At 54.9% G+C, this 20,349-nt stretch overlaps 5 protein-coding genes across 5 annotated transcripts; 2 read left to right on the top strand and 3 right to left on the bottom strand.

The window, feature by feature from the left end:
- Positions 1-455: 455 nt before the first annotated feature.
- On the top strand, positions 456-1,724 carry CABS01_05730 (DNA repair protein; the record flags this gene model as incomplete). The annotated part of the gene is made up of 2 exons (XM_060539098.1): positions 456-545; positions 621-1,724. 2 exons carry the CDS (start codon positions 456-458, stop codon positions 1,722-1,724), a joined length of 1,194 nt encoding a protein of 397 aa, XP_060405360.1.
- A 688-nt stretch (positions 1,725-2,412) lies between these two features.
- On the bottom strand, positions 2,413-5,178 carry CABS01_05731 (WD repeat domain-containing protein; the record flags this gene model as incomplete). The annotated part of the gene is made up of 4 exons (XM_060539099.1): positions 2,413-2,672; positions 2,724-4,640; positions 4,704-4,979; positions 5,043-5,178. The coding sequence occupies 4 exons, from the start codon at positions 5,176-5,178 to the stop codon at positions 2,413-2,415; spliced, it is 2,589 nt and encodes an 862-aa protein (XP_060405361.1).
- A 2,221-nt stretch (positions 5,179-7,399) lies between these two features.
- On the bottom strand, positions 7,400-12,244 carry CABS01_05732 (uncharacterized protein; the record flags this gene model as incomplete). The annotated part of the gene is made up of 2 exons (XM_060539100.1): positions 7,400-7,582; positions 7,634-12,244. The coding sequence occupies 2 exons, from the start codon at positions 12,242-12,244 to the stop codon at positions 7,400-7,402; spliced, it is 4,794 nt and encodes a 1,597-aa protein (XP_060405362.1).
- A 1,715-nt stretch (positions 12,245-13,959) lies between these two features.
- On the top strand, positions 13,960-14,454 carry CABS01_05733 (uncharacterized protein; the record flags this gene model as incomplete). Its single annotated transcript, XM_060539101.1, has 2 exons — positions 13,960-13,976; positions 14,040-14,454. 2 exons carry the CDS (start codon positions 13,960-13,962, stop codon positions 14,452-14,454), a joined length of 432 nt encoding a protein of 143 aa, XP_060405363.1.
- A 2,461-nt stretch (positions 14,455-16,915) lies between these two features.
- On the bottom strand, positions 16,916-17,242 carry CABS01_05734 (uncharacterized protein; the record flags this gene model as incomplete). The annotated part of the gene is made up of 1 exon (XM_060539102.1): positions 16,916-17,242. The coding sequence occupies one exon, from the start codon at positions 17,240-17,242 to the stop codon at positions 16,916-16,918; it is 327 nt and encodes a 108-aa protein (XP_060405364.1).
- Positions 17,243-20,349: the final 3,107 nt, after the last annotated feature.

A 20,349-nucleotide genomic window follows, 5' to 3' on the forward strand; every position in this document is an offset into this window, starting at 1 on the left:
TGGCACGACTGGGAAGTAAATTTTCCCAGCATGATGCGATTCTCTCGAAAATGAAGCGGCAATACTCCGTACTGGTCGCGTAGATGCTCAGTCTCGTCAAAATACAGCTCATTAATCCGCACTCTGTTCGTTTTCGCCATCTCTACCATGACTATTTCAAAGATACCTTATCTTACTCTGTAGCCTCCCAAAGGTACTTTTTAGTAGCTCCAATTCGTGTCTGACAGCTCCGCCAGTTCCGTTCTCTCCTGCCACTTCGGTGTGGCTCGGTCACAGCAGCAGCAAGGCACGTGCGTTCGCGATTTCCGTAGTGACATAATCGTTTTCTCCAAAAAGTTGCCCCTCCGCGCGCACGAAGATTCACGTCTCCCACTTATATCCTCCATACCCGACCGTCTTTCTACACCACCACGACGCTTCAGATACTCTCAACTGTTTCCAACCAGACATTCACAATGGTGCGCCCATCAACACCACCACCAAACCCGGCAACGGCGCCGCTGCCCGCCAGGACCCCTCCAACACCAGCAGCAATCCGTCGCATGGTGAGTCAATGAATCCTCAAATCCTCAGTCTTCCTCGGACCTCCCCAGCACTAAACGAATGAATCCCCACCGCAGGAAGAGTCCCGCCTCAAAGCGAAAGCAATCCGCGACCGCCGCGACGCCGAACTCGCCGCCTCAGGCGCAATCCCGACTCCCAAAACCGCCTCGGGCTTCGTAGCCACCAATGACGTCCACATCACCAACGCCGGCGCCTCCCAAGCGACAGACATTTCCCGCAAACGCCCACACTCTTCCATCTCAACGTCAAATCCTGCTGCTGCTGCTGCAGAATCGCATCCGTCAACGAACCGCGATGCCCGCGACACAAACGCCGCCCCGCGCCCGGCGCGCAACTTTGCCAAATTCGTCGACTACAACATGTCCGCCATGACAGACACAAAGGGCGGCTTCCTCACGGCAGAAGACGACCCGCACAACACGGCCCTCGTGCCCAAGGTGAAACCGGGCGGCCCGCCCCAGGAAGAGAAACCAAAAGGCATGTCCTCGCAGGAATGGGAGCGCCTCCAGCTCCTCAAGAAACTCCGCCGGCAGAAAGCAGGACCCTTTGAGCCCGGCCTCAGCGTCCTCGCCGACTCCACCATGCGCAAGAAATGCGCCGACTGCTCCTCGTACGAAATCGACTTTGTCTGGGACGAGATTTTTGGGATTCAGGTCTGCCACGCCTGCAAAGACAAGCTGCCCGACAAATACTCGCTCCTCACAAAGACGGAGTGTAAAGAGGACTATCTCCTCACCGACGAGGAACTCAAAGACGCCGATCTCCTCCCCCACCTCTCGCGACCGAACCCGCACAAGTCGCACTGGCACGACATGATGCTGTTCCTCCGTATGCAGGTGGAAGAGTACGCCTTCACGACGAAATGGGGCTCCGCCGAGAAGCTCGACGCCGAGTTCGCCAAGCGCGAGGCCGACAAGAAGAGGCGCAAGGAGGCCAAGTTCAGGGATAAGCTTAACGATCTCAAGCGAAAGACCAGAACTGAGGCCATTCGCAGACAGCAGGCCACCACGGCCGCCGGCGCGGGACCGAGAAAGTTTGGAGACTCGGTGGGCGGTGGCAAGCACGTTCACGATTGGGGACGAGCGGTTGAGAATGAGGAGGGTATGACGGTGAAGAAGTGCAATGGATGTGGCATGGAGGTCGAGGAGTTGGAGTTCTAGGCCTCATATTCCATGATTTTGTCCGCGGTCAGCAGACCTTCCTTCCTTCATTCACAGCAGCGACAGCAGCAGCCTTGATGATTTGTAACAACAGCTTATCTTAATACCCAGAATCATACAATCATGTATTCTCTTCACCCGTAAAGAAGAAGCTATGTACGTAGAAACAGAGACCATGGTCCAGAGTCCACCAAACGACAGGCAAGCGAAGGGGGACGTCGGTCGGTTTGGTTGGGCTGGTTGGTGAAGTGTAAGGGTATCGACGTGTGATGAACAATAATGATGCCCCAGTACAATATTACAACAGGACGCGGATCGGCCGCGCCGGTCCACGCCCCCTTATCCTATTCCATTTCATCCCCTCGTTTTCTGTCTTTTCCCTATCTGGCTCGCGAGCCCACTGCTGCAGCCAAAAGCCCCGAGAGTCTTATACTTCATGCCCAAAATACAAGTTGGAAAAAAAAAAAGTCCCACAACACCCTCTTCATCATCTTCTTCTCCCATGCTCGGACACAATCAGCTCGGAGAGCAGACCATCTTTTCAGACATCCATCCCGTAGCAAGTAATGACCCAAAGACAACGCCATTTCAACGGACGCTATGCTGCTGCTGCTGTTGTATATTTTCTTTCCTCTCTTTCTCTCTCTCTCTTCCTGTCTCTTCCTCACTCAACCAGAACCTCCGCCGTCTACCGCGCAAATACCTTCACCACGCCATCCCCACCACCGCTAACAACCCACTTGCCGTCTTGACTCCAGACCACAGAGCAAACGCCCTCACCACGCATGATGCGGTGACTCGTAATCTCCTGCGTGCAGGATCGCTTCTCAAGACTCCAGAATCGCAGCGAGGCATCATGGCCTGCGCTGACAAGCTCGCGGCCGTCTGGACTAAGTGATAGGCCCGAAATCGATGCCGGGTGGGCCAGCATGTTGTAGGTACATTGGCCTGAGCGTTCAATCAGCACATCATCGCACACATCTGACTTTCATAACTTACCGCTGTTAGCATCGAAAAAGCGGACGAACCGGTCCTCGTGTCCAGATATAATGACGCCTTCAACCCCGGATCCTGCCATGGATCTGCCTCCACCACCGGTTGGTCCACCGCCGGCACTGCCATCTTCCTCAGACAGCCCGCCCTGAGGCTGTTCCAAACCAACTGTTGTCGCAACAACAGCGTTGACACTGGTGTTGATTGAACCGTCGTATGTCTCGGAGCTGTCCATTGCGCCAGTCTGTTCACCTGTCCGGGTATCATAGACGAGAATGGCTGCGTCAGAGTAAGAGACAACGAACGTGTCGCCGCTAGGGCTGAGGGAAGTGATGCATGTAGGGCTGGCGTCAGAGCCATCCGGCCTCTTAATGTTGTGGACAAGCGTGTGGTTGAAGGGGGAGCTCGATGCCATATTGGGCTGCGGGGTGCTGGAGAAGGCACTTCCAGAACTCATCGAATTACCGCGGACACGGCCTCTGCTGCCCGTCGGACCAGCTCTGTTCGTTCCCGGCTGAGGTGAGGTCAACTGAGGCGGCGCGCTGACGGACCATAGACGGACAGATCCATCAGCGCCGCCAGAGACGAGCAGGATACGATCGGGGCTTCCGTATTGGCTGTTCTGGCCGAAGACTGCGCCCAATGTGGTCGGCAGCACGCACAACGCCCATACAGCGTCGGTGTGGCCCTCGAGGGTAGCCTTGGGGTCAACTCTACCACGTTCCCATACCCTGATGGTAGCATCTTGACCGCCGGAAAAGATCCAGCCGTCACCTTGGGCGCGACCACCGGTGGAGAAGTTTGGCGAAGGCGACCAGGACGTCAAACAGAGCACGCCTCCAGCGTGACCACGATGAGAGAAGTTAGCTGTCACGTCGAGATCTGACGCAGCATTGGTCTGGCCATGGTTATCGGCACGAGGAATGTGGAATCGCTTGATCATGCCATCATCGCCTGCTGTGCAGATCTCAGGTTCACCGGGGCTGCCACCACCAGAGAAGATGACGGTGCGTACGGTGTCCAGATGGCCTCGCAGGCCGAATCGAAGTTTGAAATTGCCCGTTTCGGCCTTCTGAGCAGCCGAATTCAATGATAGCTCGTGGTCTGCGCTGCGTCTCCGCGACATTGATCCTTTGCGGCGATGGGAGCTCGGTCCACGGTTGGGCGACTTTGGAAGATTGTCTGCGGTGGGGAATGCGTCGGTATCGGGCCTGTTGGTGATGTGCTGTAGAGATTGCGACGAGTTGGCATCGGCAAATGATCCGTCGGAGAAGTCCCAGCCGTCGGTCTCAGGGGCAGGGCGACCAGGTTGAGATTCTTCCGTTGGCTCTACGCTACTGATGGACTCGACGGCATGGCTGGGGCGTTGCATATTGTCGTCGAGCATACGGCCAGTTGCCGACATCGGCTGAGGCCATTCAGTGCCGGCGGCATACATGACAGGGGGTGCAGGTTCTTGTGCGGGGGGTGGCATTTGCTGTTGGTGCTGTTGTTGTGGTTGTTGATGCTGCTGCTGCTGCTGCTGTAGTTGCTGTTGCTGTTGCTGATCGACAGGTTTGACTTGGAAACTCGTTGGTTGACTTCGCTGCATCGGGGGTGCATGATTCGGGGCGGGAGGTGGGCGGTTGGCTTCGCGGACATGATTTTGTGGCACAAGAGACGATGAGGCAAAGGGGAAGGGCGGCTCCTGGAATGGCTTACCACCAGGTACGCCAAACGGCTCGCCTTCGCGCAGGTCCTCGAGTATAGGGAGAGGGGGCGAATCTCGTGGTGGTAGAGGATTCGCCGGGGTAATCATCAGATAGGTAAACTCGGCCTGGCACTGATCCAGGAAAGACTTGAGGTCGGCCCGCTGCGATTCATCGTCGGCTTTATCGACGTCGAGCTCGCCACCATGGGCATCGAATGGTTTCTTGGAGGAAGCTGCATGACACTGTTAGCTAATGCTTCGTTTGTCATTTGATAGAGCGAGGACTGAAAACCCACGTCGGAGCTTCTCCTGGACCAGGGCAGCGCGATCCTTTTCAGCATTTGCAGCATCTTCGCCTGCTTTGGCACCGCCCTTGAGCTGTGCAGCCTGGTCTTTAACCTTCTTCTCGAGAATGGCGACATATTTCTTAAGTGCCTTTTGCGTTGCGTCGGCCCTTCTTGCCTGGCCTTCGAGGGAAGCTATCCTAGCCTTCATCTCCTGGCGGTCAATCTCCCAAGCATTCCTGTCCCGCTCGTGACGGTGCCATTCGGTTTGGAGGAAGCGCATAACACCTGAAGAGCATCGCAGTCAGTACAAATGACGAAGAGACTCAATGGTCGCGTTAAGCAACGTACCCTGTAGTGTATACTCGGTCGCATGAGGCTGGTTGCCGCCGTTGCCCTGCATCGCGCCGCCCATCTCGTTCCCTCCAGGCCCGCCCATGCCGTTGCCTACGTTCGACCCCATACCCGGAACCACCTGCCAGCTCATACGCGCGCAAGGGGGGACTGGTCCCCAACGGGCAGCTCAGCACTGCCGTCGAATGTGGGAGGAGATAGATACGAGGTGTGGGAATCGTCTCGTCGGTGGTCGTTACGCTGTCGGGATGGGTTCCTTCTCACGGATCGTCCCGCTGGGCGCAGTAGTCTGCGCGCCTTGGTATCGTCTCGAGGTGATGATGGTGCGTCGTCCTTACATCAGACGAGCAAAAAAGTCAAAAGGTATCGGCGGCGACTCGTCGAGGAGCTGGCGCAGCGGTCTTTGCCGTCGTGGTCGTGGTCGTGGTGTCGTGTCGTCGTGAGGTGGGAAAAAGGTGGTTGTCAATCCAAATCCAGGTCCAAAGCCCCTAAAGCGGTGGTCGGAGCTGTGTTTGGTGCTGTTGGCGTTGGCACACCCCTGGTCAATTCAATTGGAGCTTTGCTGCTGTCGCGTTGGCGTCTGTCTCTCTGTGTGTCTGTACGGTGTACTCTGGATGGTCGGGTGTACCTGAAAGTGCTGCTGAGGTAAGGTACTTTGGAGTGAAAGAGTCCATGTACCTCGCAGCGGATGGGAAGTACACTCTGTCAAACGCAATTGGCCCGGTCGAGGGGGCGGAAAAACTACGTGTTGGATGGTTGGAACTTGAAAGGCGGCATGCCCTTGATCAAGTAGGAATTATCTCCCCAATAATAAAGAATACCTTAGATAACTTGGTTGGGTGAAAATTGGCAGCTTGGCTATAGAGGTGGCCGCAAAGATTTTGACTTCAATTCGGGCCAACAGCACGGGCACAGAGACCTGGAGGGAGACCGTGAGAGGCATGTACCTATTCACTGCAAAAATGGAGGTATCTGAAGCGCTGCTTCTTTCCCGTCACCTGTCCGAGTCTGACCTTGAGGTTCCTTCCTCACCATGTTCAAACTTCAAGGTACGTTCCTGGCTTGACTGAGTTGGCTCCTGCTGCCACAGGTCCCACAGGGCAGGCATGGTACCGTGCTGTGTGACTCGAGCTTTCCCCAAAAACTGAACAGCGACCGAGCAGTGAGCACAGGTGTCCTGCTCTTGCCGCCAGCCACTTGTCCAATCAGACAGCGCCTAAGAGGGTGTGAGGCTGTCAGGCATCAAGCCCTGCAAACCTGCAAGGTTCTGCCGTCTCTTCAGGGGCACAGGCCACATTGCTGCATCTCGATGGTTATGTAATAAAATCTTCCATTCTTGTCCGACGATAACCTCGCGACTATCTAGCGTACGTTGGTACCTTACTGTCGCATGCTTCCATTGAGACAATCGGGACGAGTGTCTCTTCCCACATCCTCAATATCTATGCGATGAAGTTGAGTTGAGTCAAAAGTGGCGGTGCAACTGGGCTGCGATTCAATGCCTTGTACACCCAGCCCAGCCTCCTCCTGGCAAACAATCAGAAGTGGACCTGGAACCGAACAGTAGAACGTAGCAAAAAAACATACAACACCAGGTATTCGCTGATCGTCACCGACTCAACTACTAGTCTGGCCCTCATCAGCTTGTCTATGGGAGAGCGGACGGGATCCCGAATTCTCTGATGGGTGTGGTCGTATGTGCTGGTGCTGGAAAGTTAGTTCCATAACAATGATCGAACAGCGCCACTGAAGCCTAAGGTAGAACAGCCTCACACTCATACGCCTCACATCGCATTACACAAACAGTCACACAACCAATGTACCAAGCTAGATCATGCCCTGATATTCCTGTTTAAGACGGCGAGATAACGTCCCAATGGAATCATCCAACCCCAAGAATACCATAGACTCTGGGTCGTCGTCCAAACGCCCTCGCCCCTAAGCCTTTTCTGGTTCGTCCCAACACCCAAGCGTACCACTTATTACAACGGAAGGAAAAAAAAGAAAAGAAAAGGTTTGGGAATCTTGTCAGCCATCCACACGCAGATCCATCCATTGGAGCCCAAACGACTCCATTCGCATGCCTGTAATACGCCTCCCATTGAAAAACGTATTCACAGACCCGATTCTCCAAATGCCAAAGAAAACGCAGCCATATGTGCACTGAGGTATCGACCGTCGGCTATCGTGCCCACCGAGTCTTCAGAGGGACATATCCCCTCAACATCGTAACCATGCCTTGTAGCAAGGCCATCCTGCAAATGTGTATGGTGTCGAAATGTCTTATGTACTTGATATCGTCATGTCGTCATTGGGCCAGGTGTGAGAAATAACTACCCTCATCTGTTTGCTTCTCAAGCATACTGCTGCTCGTCCTGGCACGCGTCAATCACCCGCTTCGCGTTGACAATAATCTGCGAGAGGTTCTTGAGAACCGGGTCGTTGCCCGACGTGCTGCTGATGCGAACGAAGAGACCCTCGACGCGGGCCACCAGCATACCCATAATCTTTGGTGTAACCGCACGAGCGTCACCATCCTGAAGACTTGTTAGCATCGAATTGTTTAGACAGAAGTCAGAATGACTCACCATTTCGCCGAGCGAGACCTGGAGGCTGTGCACAACCATTTCGAGCCAGGCGATTCTCTCACGAGTGTATGACTCCAGGTTGAGACTGACCGTGGCAGTCACGGTTAAGAGGACGAGGTGCGGCAGGTTGCGGACGAATTCGGGGCTGTACTTGGACATGTACTTTTCAAACACTTCCTGCTCACGGCCAGATTGCATCCAGCGAACGACAGCCTCCTCGGCTCTGCCTTCCTTCATCGGCTGGTTGACGACAGCAATGCGGGCTTGGAGATCGGCATCGTACTCATTGTTGGACTTGGCCACCGTGAGAGCCTGAGAGTGGCCGCTGTAGCTCATGGAGTGCTGCGAAGCCCTGTCAGGACTCTGCAGGTTGCTGTAGGCCTGACTCTGCATGTGGCTAGGAACCTGGCTGGGAACTTGGCTAACAACAGAAGGGGCGTAAGAGGGGGCCTGCTGGTGATGCGGCACCTGTTGAGGCTGCTGCTGCTGCTGCTGCTGTTGCTGCTGGGCTTGAGCCTGAACACGGATCATCTGCTGCTGGAACTTGAGGAACTCGTTCTGGAATTGCTCCTGGGACGCCGCCATGCTCGAGATCGTGCCAGTAAGACGAGTCACGATGGCAGAAAGTTGATCAACCTTGTTGCTCTCGGCGAGGCGCTGGGCGTTGAGAGTCTCCATCTCAGTGCGGTGCTGCTTCTGGAGTTCACCGACCACTCGCTGGCAAGCCTGGGTCGCCATGTTGGTGAAGGAGGGAGCCAGGCGAGAGGTCAAAGTGTTGACGACCTCTTGCTGGACGTTGGCCGCCACCGTGGCTCCGACTCTATCCGAGATGGCCTTCACAAAGTCGCCATTCTGCAGCGCGTGCTGAGTCGCGGAAGGAAGGGCCTTGTGAATTTCCTTCTGAACGGAGTGCGAGACTTGGTTGTTCATGCTCTTGGTGAACTGGTCAGAAACAGCCTTGCCGGCGACATCAGCAATAGCGGGAATAACCGCGTTGCTGAACTGTTCCTGGATGAGGGCCTCGAGAACCTTTTGGGTGTTCTCGTTGAGGACCTCCGAGACCATGTTCAGGAGCTTGAGCTGGCGGTCGTCGAAGTCGGCCTCGCGAGCACGCAGGCCCTCGTCAATGCGGCCGTGGAGCGTCTTGAACGATGAGTTGAGCAAGTTGTTGAATCCATTCTGGAGGCGAGTCTCCATGCTGCTGATTGCTGATTCGACAGACTCTTGGGTGATGGAGTTCGAGTTGGAGTTGTTGCCGGAAGATTTACCCGAGTCCTTGGAATTGGAATTGTTGTTGTTGTTGGAAGGACCAACACGGGACGAGCCGTTCGTTTGCTCGTTGCCGGCAGCAGCGGCCGCCGCTGCGGCTGCTGCGGCTGCCTTCTTCTTGCGGCTCTTGCGCTCCTGCTTCTCCTCCTTGACAGGGGCGGGAGCAGGAACTGGCGTCTCCTCCTCCTTTGGCTCCGCCTTGGCGATCTTGACCGGCGTGACAGACTCGGGACCGCGACGGGGAGTGTTGTCATCGTGAGAAGGTGTGGTCTGCAGAAGGGAGTCCTTGGCAATGTTGCGAGCCGAGGGGTGGGTGCCTTCGGCATTCTGGTGGTTGGGCTCAGCGGGCTGGCTGGCGGGGGGCTTGAGCTTCGAAATAGTAACAACACCAGCGTCAACTGCGTCAACGGGTGCCAGGACCTTGTTATCCTTGGTCCAGCCGAGCTCAGCCTGCTTGATCAAAAGGCATGCGACTCCCTTGGAATGCATGGCATAGAGTTCAAACAGAGTAGGCTCGTCGGTTTCTTGAGCCATAGCAGGGTTGCAGAGGATGTCGAGACTACGCAGGATGCCACGGTTTGCAAACGAGTATTCACGAACGCCGCTGATAACGGCAGTCGAGTCGGGCGCGGGGATGGTGGTGTCCTGGGCAACCAGGCGCTGGATGTAGTCCACCTGCGAAACGCTCTTCAAGTTGTACTTAGGAGCCGAAAGATGCGCAAAGTAGATGGAGTTGCGGGTCGGGTGCCCGATCACCAGCATGCCGGTAGGAGGGTGGTACATGACACTGCAAACAGCGTCAGACTCCTTGGTGTGGGGAAGGTTGAACTCTTGGACAGGTTTGCCGAGCGCAAGATCCCAGAGCTGCAGAGTGTGGTTCTGCTTCATTCCAATGATCATATAACGCAGAGCGCAGCGCTTTTGGTACGGGCGAAGCTTGTCGACCAGCAGAACAGATGTAGGCCACGCCTTCTCGCCCTCGGGAGTGCTGGTGAGGGTCATGAGAGGTTCCTTCACCTCCAGTGAGGTGTGTGCGGGAATGGGCGCACGAGGATCGCTGCCCTCCTTGGCGGCAGTCAGGTCACGGACGTCCCAGAACTTGACACGTCCAGACTTGTCAAGAGACACTATCACGCTATCGTCCTGACTGAACGTGAAGTCTTTACCGGCCTTACCGGTGTTGATCTTCAACGAGCACTGCTTAGCCAATCTCTCCGTGTCGACGACGCGGTCGTGGCCAGGCTTGAACAGGTTGTTCTGCATGATGTATGTGGGCCAGATGATGTTGATGGACTTGCCGCGGCCAACGGCGAAGAACTCGGGGTGGATGGTGGACGTGCGGGCACGGGTCTTGAGAACGCCGCCAGGAGCATCGCCACCTTCGTGGGAAGCCATGGGGGGCAAAGCGAAGCCGTACTGCTCGGGGTGGGCATCCTCAATGTGGTCTTTCTCGCCGCTCTTGATCTGAACCCAGTAGACAGTGCCAGTGATGCCAGTACCAATGATGGCCTCGCGGTGGATGCCGGTGTGGTCAGTGGGAGTGACGGACATGGCAACATTGAAGATGCGGTCCTTGGTGTCGGTAAAGATCTTGGCGTCCTTGCCGTCGTCTTGCCTGATGACACGGAGACCACCAGCCTTGGACATGCCGTACGCCATGTAGTTCTCGGTGGCCGTGTAGAGATTGCGGTCAATTTGGTCGAACTCTTTCTTGAGACGGGCAATGTCCATGATGGCATCGTCTCTGAACTGGGGTCGAGGCTCGGTAGCGCTGTCCTGCAGAGCAATTGAGATCCAAGGCTTCATTGGGAAGTTGAAGACCTTTACGGGAGCGGGAGTTTCCTCCTCGATCACCACAATCTCGTCCTGGTCGGCGCTCTCCCAACTGTCGGCGACGGCATGGCTCGCAGCCTCCTCGATGATCTCGCGAACCTCCTCAGCCACCTCGGCGGAGACAACCTTTTCGAGGAGGTCTCTATTCTCCTCGCGTTCGAGCTCCTTCTTGATGGCTTGAGCAGCATGATGGGCGCTCTCCTCGAACTCCCTCTCGGTACGGGCGGTGTCCATATCTTCGAGATCCTGCAGGTACTCTGGCCGCGACTGCTCTTCCTCAGCGCGGGCCAGAGCTTGCTGGGCCTCGTAGTCGGCTTGCTGGGCAATATCGTGGATTGCCTCGGAAACCGTCTCCTTGTTCTTCTCGGCAGGGATGCTCGCATACGAGGCAGTGGAGCCAGGCGTAGGATTAGCAAGCTTGTCTGCAGGAGAAGAACCGTGGCCGAAGCTGTGACGAAGGCGCTCGGGGCTGGCCAGAGGGCTGCGGTGCTCGTTGACGATGCGCTTAGACTCGCTTCCGTGATGGGAGTGATGGGAGTGATGGGAATGGTGAGAGCTCGGCGAGTCGTGAGCCTTTTTGAGGATCTGGAAAGCCGGACCAGCAGGTGACTGGCCAGACGACTGAGCTGGGGCAATTCCCGAGATTGAACCCGTCTTGGGAGTTCTGTTGTGTGGCGAAGTGATTTGAGACTCGTCGAAGCTGCTGCCGTTGTGGTTGGCATTGTAGCCATACTGCTGCTGGTTCTGGTGCTGGTGCTGGGCGACGTGGAGGTTCGAATCTTGGGTGGAAGGGAACGAGTAGGCGCCATAGTTGCCGCTCGATTGAGCGTAGCTGTTGGGGTCGTACTCGAACGAGTTGGAAGCCATGTGGGACAAGTTGGGAGCTTGGCCAGCTTCAGCAAGCACCCTGTGAAGGATGTTTTCGCCCGCCTGAGGGGGGTTGGAACGGGTGGACTCGGATAGAAGCAAGTCATTCTGACTGGGCTTCGGACGGTTCAGCAAGTTCAAGAGATAGGCGCGCGTATCGTCGGGGGGCGACGATGCGCCAAAAGTCGAGAAGGAGCCGTTTTGAGGCGGCTCGGAACGCGACTCCTCGCCATCGTGAGCTCCTTTCATCAGAGCGGCGAGCAGGCCGGTAGGGTCGGCCGGGGCGCGGGCGGGTGCGACGATCTGCGTCGGAATGGACGAAGGCATCGTCGAGGACGAGTCACGGCCTTGCTGATGAGGCTGAGGCTGGGACTGGTGGGGCTGATGCTGCAACTGTTGATGCTGGTGATGCTGCTGCTGCTGCGGTGATTGTTGGTAGTGGTGCTGCTGGGCTTGCTGCTGCTGGGGAGACTGTTGCTGCTGCTGTTGCTGCTGCTGATAGCCTTCCTGGCGAGCCTGCGCAGCCGACGCACTTCCGACACCGCTGAACTTGAGCAAATTCAGCAAATTGTTGCTGCGATCGCCGTTGGAGGGCATACTGCCACCAGGGGGTGTCGGTGCGGGAGGCATGGGAGACACCATGATGGCGCCCGTTGATGTGAGGAAGTTTGGGGGAGGAGGTAAAAAGAGATGCAGAGAGTGGCAAGGGACGTGGTCCGACGAGGGAAATGAAGGACAATTGACGAGCAGACCCTTCCGTCGTTACACGACAGTGTGATGATTTTCTTGCGAATTGAGGGTTTTTGAGGGAGGAGGAGGAGGAGGGAAGGGGAAAAAAAGGTAAGGTAAGGTGAGGTTAGGTGAAGGTATGGGATATCGAAAATAAATTTTGGGACGGAGAATGGAAGGATGGGAGAGGCTGGCGGCGCTGGAATTCCTGAGAGCCCAACCTAAAGGTGGCACAACCCTGTAGCGCGAGCAACAGAGCAAGGAGCAGGGGCAGGGGGGTGACGTGGTTGAATTTTGAGAGGAAGGAACGACCTCTCGACTGCACCTGTCCGAAGTAGCACTTTCCGTGCTTTCCCCAGGTGTCTGGACGGAAGCAACAAAGGGCCGGCGCGTCTTTGCAGCTGCCCTGTACGGATAGGTATGGACCTTAAGGTACTAAGGTATACTGGAGGTAAGGTGGTATGTAGAAGCGCGTGCCCTGGAAGGTCAGGTAGGTATGTACAGTGGAGTGGTACCTAAAGTGCTAAGACAAGCCTGGACTGGAGGTGTCTGAGGCGGTGCGGGAAGCCAAGGTGCGATTTGCCAGCGACCACTCGATTTAGTGCAGCTTTGGGCCCGGGCGTGTCTTGGGGTCCTTCATTCGGCGGTGCCTCACTACGTAGTGCATGTAGTGCTAGCGCGGGTGCTGTTTGAGGCGATTCGGAGGTGAGAGGTTCCTGTTCCTGGGCAGGGAATGGAAGCTTAGGTAACGGAAGTATATTTCTTCGCCGGCTTGGGATGGAGAACTGAAGAAGAGCTTGGGTGCTGCTGTTGCTGTCGCTGCTGCTGCTGGCGGCCATGGGTGCTTACTTGGGTGCAACGGGTGCTTGGGCAGACCGGCAGGATGCAGCTGGTCTGTGCGCTACGTGGCGGACGACGTGGGGACGTGCCACTGGTGGTCTTTCCTCCCCGCCCACACTGCTCCCACACGTACCGATTTTGGTTCATTACCTAATCATCCAGCATCTACTCCGTACCTTCCCCAGCAATCAAGCTGCTTGCAGAATCGGGTTCGTGCATACCTTACGGAGTACGGAGTACCTTACACAGCATATTCAATTTCCTGACGTAAGCAAGATCCCCAAATGCCTGTTTTGAGACCCCAGAGTCTGAGACAGCCTGACAGAGAGAAAGAGAGGCTGTCGCCTGCAACAGATCTGCACGCAACCAGTAAAAGTCTTCGACGCCTCGCCTTGCATTCCATGACATTGTCAGACTGTATCAACTTGACGATTTCTCGCTGCTCCCAGATCTCGCAACGAACCACAAGATCATTCCTCGCATTGGGCCCCTTGCCGACTCGTGTGCAGTGTTCGCATACTTTGACCCAACCGAAAACCTCCAAGTTGTTTGCGATTACACAAACATCCCAGACACACAAGACCTCGCTGCGCTCTAACCCTGCGCCGTTCGCGAATCGGTTGAACCAGCATTTGTACTGTCGAAGCGTGGCAACGTCTTCTAATTCGATATCGTGTTGAAGGAAGCACTCAGCCTGGGGAAACCCCCTCCCCTACCGACGCCAGCAACCTTTCAGGGATCCCACGTCGCCCTCATCTACGTCACAGCCCTCTCGCACACCCGTCACCATGTTCTGTTTAAGGAGGTGAGCATCGCGAAGCAATACCCCGACCTATTGTGGTTATCTCTGCTGACAACTCCCTCACAGCTGGCTCCCCCTCCTCTTCATCCCAACCAACGCCTCGCCGGCCTTCATCTTCCTCTTCTTCATCTGCACCTATTTCCTCAACAGGCCCTGCGTCTACTGCAGCTTTCTGCTGTTGATCCTCTTCCTCACCTCGTGCAACTGGTCCGACCGCTGCTTTTTCGACTTTAGCAGTAACTGGTTCCAACCCCGCCCGCCCTCTTCTCTTCCGCTCCCCGAGCTCGATCCGAACACCAGCTTCAACGCCTCCGTGGTGGAAGTCATCAACTCCACAGCCAGCGCCCTTGCCGGAGCCGCGGCAGAAGAATTCGCGCGGCAGAGACAGGAGTGGACGGGGTTGGGCATCGAGTGGTTGCGTAGTCTGCTGGGCCGGAGGGAATGGCGGGTTGACTGCCTAGACATCAACATCCGCTTGTAGGCCATGTCGCCGACAGACTGTGTGAGGGATTGAGTGTTCACGAGTAACGACTGTTTGCGAGGTTGGGAAAAGACGGCACGATAATAAGGCAGGAAGTTGGACACGCGGGATACCACGATGGTCTTTAGGTGCATTCCAGGGCGTTTTTATATTGTACATGGTGCGTGAGGTGCCATGTGGAGTAGAGCACCGAACATATTGGACACTAGTCTTTCGATGGGTTGTTTCTCCCCTATAGAACAGAACGTTTGTGCTCCGTAGGGTCATGCCTTTAAGCACTGGGTATATAGATGTATTCAATACGATACCGATCGAGCCTCACCCTCGCGTTGTCCGTTCAGCTGCACTTCTCTGCTGAGGGTTGCAATGTCATTGTCGTGAACGATGCAGTGCCACTCGTACCATGGATAAGCTCTCTCCTTCAATGAAACCCGGGTCGTAATTGTGCTCGTTGCTGAGGGGTAGGCATGACGATTGGAAACGGAGCGCACGTTGCAGTGATGTCGAATACGGGACAGGGGTTGTTGACGAGGCAATTGAGCACTCCCTCTGATGGCAAAAGTCAGTTGAATGAGCAGACATGATTCATTCGCTCAAGGAAGCAGAAGCTGATTCAAATTACCGATGTATATCAAGATGTTACGGAGATAACGTTTATACTCGTTTTGCAATGGAGTCTCCACGAGACCGAACCTGAAGTATCTGCCCGATCCTAGACAACCCGGTGATCTTTACGCCAATGTGATCAAGATATTGTGAACAAATTGGCCTGGACTCGTTGGTATCTTCATGTCTTCAAACGCGTACAACTATATGGCAATGACATTAAATACACGAATCTGCTGCTTGTCCTCAGTGATATTGGAACGAAGTCAGTAGATCCAGTCAGTCCCACATGCGAAATAGATGTCAGACCGGGGTGTATCCGCGTTGCATTAGCCAGTATAGTGCGCCGTGGGACACGGACAGCGTAATTGAGACGCTGTTCTACTCGAATAGGGTAGGTACGGCAAGCTGAGTGAGTTGGCTCCTGAAGCTAGGAACTCAGGTGAGTTCCGAGGATAGCACATGCTAAGGCATAGCCATCAGATACTTAAGCCAGGGCACGACACAATAGAGCAAGTTCCCGTAATCCATGTTTCGAGAAGTATCTTGGTCTCCTCAGCTGTATGGCTCATTCAAGATCCAGTATCGTGAGTATATCGTCATCTTTAGGTTATAGGTCGAAAAAAGAACACAAACGCTTTCCCACATGAACGGGTTATCAGTGAACAATATCAGGCTAAAAGTTTCGGAAACAAACACACACTCTTGAATATTTCTTAACATTGAAATATCATAGAAAAGAAAGTTGGAATGGGTATCGTCGTGTTTTGTAAGATCGAGGAAGGCCATCTCTGGTCTGCGAGGACGATCTGTAAGAGAATTTGACAATGGAAATTTGGAGGCAGTACCGGATTTCCTCTCCGTGCAGTCAATGATACTTATCAATATTGAAAAGATCCTTTCAAGGCCAAGATCAAGATCATGTCTGAAATTTAGCATCAACCTCTCCATCGTATTATGTCGATATTTTTCATGGAAACATACATTTCAGTATTTCCAAGTTCTTTAGGACCCAACGTGCGTTACAGATTCCGCGAAGATTCCCGCGGCATACAATCCAATAGCTTATTTGTTTTTCCTCTTCGATAACTGTTACCTCAAAAGACGGAAAACTAGACTCGTTCAGGGACCTCTGTTTCTGCGCCGTAAGGTAAGGTTGAGTGCGAATCAACACGTTGTGCGAAAATTTGAAAGGCTCTGTAGAACTCTCCAAGTTCCTGTAGTCGCAGGCAAGAGATATCAAGGCCGGCATATCTAAAGACAATGAACATCTAATACCACGGTCGGCCTTTTTCTCATCCAGGTAGTTGACGGCAGCAAGAACAATCCATGTTTTTTATGCTTTTGCGGTATTTCAGCAGGCCTTCTCATTCAACACCAGCAGGGGATCCTACTACTAGACTGGGGAATTCTTACTTGAGCTACGCGGTTTACGTCTACGGATGAGCGGCAACTGCCGTTCACCTACCTTTGTCACGGATGAACGTGCCGAGCAGACAACATGGGGAACCACGTGCGAATACTTGGCCGTTTGCAACCAAGCCTCGCGAATATTTGACGTAATCATCACTTGAGGATAAACCTCTCTCTACAGCATACGATGGCCTACGAAGGTCTGAAGAACGCCTTCCAGCTGTGATAACTGAAAGTAGAGGTGCTAACGGCATCAATTATGGCGCCTTCAGTGAGCCTCGATCGAGGCTTCACCAAACAAGCTTCACGCTGACGTGAACGGCTGACTATGTGGCAGTGCCTGCCCAGTAACCGAAGACTACTTCAATGAATCCAGCTTGTCTAGGCATTCACCGTTGTAGAGCCAAGCCGGCAGTTGATTACGGGCGGCGTGGTGTCAGCGTCATGTGCCGTATCCGTACGGGTTTTGGGGGCCAGGAATAGACTTTGGACAAGCATAATCGCCAGTCCCGAGGTTTGGTATCCCGAACCGGAAGCACTGACGAGTTCTCGAATAAAGTTTACCGCATTTCCGGGTCAGGGAACGAGGCCCGATCGACCGGCTGTCTTGGGAACGGGCAAAACGGGGTCCATCATGGATCAGGAGGCCGGAGTAGCTTGCGCGGTCGCCGTAAGAGGCGCGGAAGGCCGGTAGAGCGGGGCGGAACTGGATGCTTTCGTCGCGGGGGCGGTGCCGCCGACGAGTCCCGGGACTCAGCCCTGCCCACATTACGGCGCACACGTCAACGGCAACACCGGGTAATTAATATCGATCATGGTGATGTGCAAGACTGCATCGGGTTGTGGCGTGAGCCCTATGGTTGGGTGGATGCTTGGCGTCAGCTTTTCGCCATTGCTGCCCAGGTTGTGTGTCGTGTGAGCGACCACCCGTTTGAAGAGAATGAATTTTTAGTCTTTTTTGTCAGTTGATGATAATCCAGGCTGCCCCCTGGACGATGGACCCCGGCCAAAAGCCCTTTACTGACCCTCGCCCTCTTGCTATGATGCTTATCTGCATTAAAGGCGAACCTTGCTTGCATGAGCAGTGGGGCGGATGCGATGAGTGCAAAGATAGAGGCGCAGACGTATTCGCACGCATACGCAGAGTCTCTCCACTTTGAACAATGTCCAGGCCTCCAGGATCTATTCGTAGCTCGACGCGCTGGTGAGTGGAATAAACGGTTGATGAAGAGCATTCTCCAGTCGCGGCGGGAGTAGTAATGAAAATGGGCGAGAACGTCTCGAAGGATTCCGTCAGTTTGATTCAGGCATTCCTTCTCTTCGCCCGACGGTTGGAAGACTGAGACAATTCGAGGGCGTGTGTTCAGTCGGGAGCACCGGCAGACGGCCAAGACAACGCCAATTCTCCCACCACCAACCATAACGCTTTGCGAGATCCCCAGCCTTTTCTTGTCTGGATTCTGGAGAGTGACAGGGTCATCTTGCTGACGCCGAGGAGAGAGGGACTGTACCAAAGCATCACTGCATCGCTATCTGCAATCTGATTTCGTATAAGGATGAGCACGGTAATCCGTACCAAGACTGTAGTGTGTTTGGTCGTGGTTTGTTGTTGGTCTTGTTTGGCCGGTTCGGCGCCGAGGCATGCAGCCACAATTGAGTGCAGACACGAGTGCGGACATCGGATTGCTTCCTCATTTCACCATGATTGCCGCCTCCCTTCCTGCTACCTGGTCTAAGTTTTGAGCGATGCTTCCCAGGCTGAAAGCCACAGCTGTCTCCCGACTGCAAGTTGTTGTCGCCCTCGGCACAGGATGCCGGTTGTCGACGCCAACCACGCGGCCAGTGACGAGTTGCCATAGTTGACAGGAGAAACCTGAAACCGGGGGGCCACGAAAGCTTCTGTTGCTAGCCGCCAAACTTGTGTTGACTAGCGACAACTCCTTGAACGTGCCGTGAGCCGTCAGAAGAGAAAGGGTCGGTCACCGTTGGTAACACAGCTCTGGGTCCAACCAGCAACGACATCGGACCAGTGAGGGCGGGGAGGGAAACGGACGATGGGCGGAGCGGAAGTGATTGAGCCCCAAAGAGCGGAAGCATGCGCCACGGCGTACAGTACCATGCCAGCTGTATGGAGGATGGTATCTGTAGATTCGTAAGGTAGTCCTGGTGCTGAATTATGCATCTAAAAAGAATAATCAATGGGCAGAAAAAGAAAAAGGAACAGCGGCACCTGGTTCGACTGGGAACAAAAGTTGCAGACAGCCGTTGTCGCCAAAAGGGAGAAGTGGCAGGGGTATCTTGCAGGGCCACGCGTCGCTGTGGGGCCACCGGCGCCAAGTGCCAATTGGAGCACACTGAGGTCTGAGGATAGTTGACCAGCCGAGACTGAGAGGCGTGAGGACTGAAAGAAGACGTGCGAGTTGAGGGCGTGAGTCTGTCTGTCAGAGCGGAACGGTAAAAATGGAAAGGTGAGGTTGCTGGTGCCGGGACGTTTCTCTTCTGGAAGGGGAAAGGGGTCTCTCTTTGGGCCCTGAATACTTCAATTTTCAGCCATGCCACTGGCCTCTGTGCACAATCTGGTTGGATATCGTTTGATCGACCTGGTGGGTTCGGACGGACGACTCGAGTCGTTCATCGTGTCTTTCGGTGCCATTCGTGTCAGTTTGGGACGTTTATACTCCATAACAGACGTTGCGCTGAGGCAGAGCCGCTGATCGCCATACGCGGAGCGGATTGATCCTGGATATGCGCGTAGCAGCCGGGGCGAGGGGTGTCGAATTAAAATAAATGCTGACTGCAAGTCGTTGAGCACTGAATGAGGCTATCGGTTTGTTGGATCTTCGGCTGCAGTCCTGAGCCTTGAATTCTGATCGAAAACCGCAGTGGTTGTTCCCATAGTATTCCGTACGTACGCGATACGGAGTACGGTCTGGTCGAATCCTGTATGCCAAGTAGCGGAACGGGATTCACTGTGTTGCCGGCGCGCATATGGCCAAAAGGCCCAGTGACGGCCAAGGTGAAGCCCCGACGGAGCGGCCTCACGTCATTGGACGGGGAGGGGGGAAGCTGAATGGCGCCAAGGGGGCGGGCGCGTTGAGACACGAGAAGTTGACAGTGAGACTCTCAAGGAACCAAAGCCGCGCCAATCTGCCCATGTAAGCCATGGTGCGCGGGTAGGAAATGGGGTCGTGCCGTGTGTGCCTGGGTATGTACCTACGGGTCCATAGGTAGCACCTTAGATACGGAGTACGGCGCTCAATTTTGTCCCAAGTTGTTTGATCCGATGCCAATTAAGGTAAAGTAAGGTAGGCCATGTGTGTCCGTGGCCACTGACCGTCGGGCGCAGCAGTGGATGGGATGACCTTGGCTGCTTTCAATTGTTTGAAGCCTCGAAGGCAAATATGCAGATTTCGGGGGAATCGACATCGGATGAAGGATGACTGCCTGAGAATGTCTGATGGGAATCCGTGGGTGTTGGTAATCGTCAATGGGCACGCGACACTTCCATGAGTGGTGACTTGGCCCGGGGCTTGCCTCATTCGCTGTGTACGCAGTACCTAGTATGTACTAAATCGCCCCGTCATCGATATCTCGGTCCCGCGACCGAGAAATTGGTGATTTGGGGCATCATGGAAGGAACCGCCCAGAATCTGGATGTGTGCCCACGGGCAGGAGCTACATTGAAAATTGGGAAGTAGTAGACAGGGGCACCTTCTATGTGAATGGGTCTATGGCCCGGGAAGGGGGGGGGGGGGGGGATTTGGGGAGGTTCCATTGTGACGTTGGCAGCTCCGATAAGGAAGAATCACAGTTCCCATAGTCAGGTGCTCTCTTGCCGTTTCGGCCAAACGGCGATGGCCCGGGTCCCCTCCACCT

The sequence above is a fragment of the Colletotrichum abscissum genome (genome assembly GCF_030869225.1).
Source record: "Colletotrichum abscissum strain IMI 504890 chromosome Unknown Scaffold_11.1, whole genome shotgun sequence".
NCBI lineage: Eukaryota > Fungi > Ascomycota > Sordariomycetes > Glomerellales > Glomerellaceae > Colletotrichum > Colletotrichum abscissum.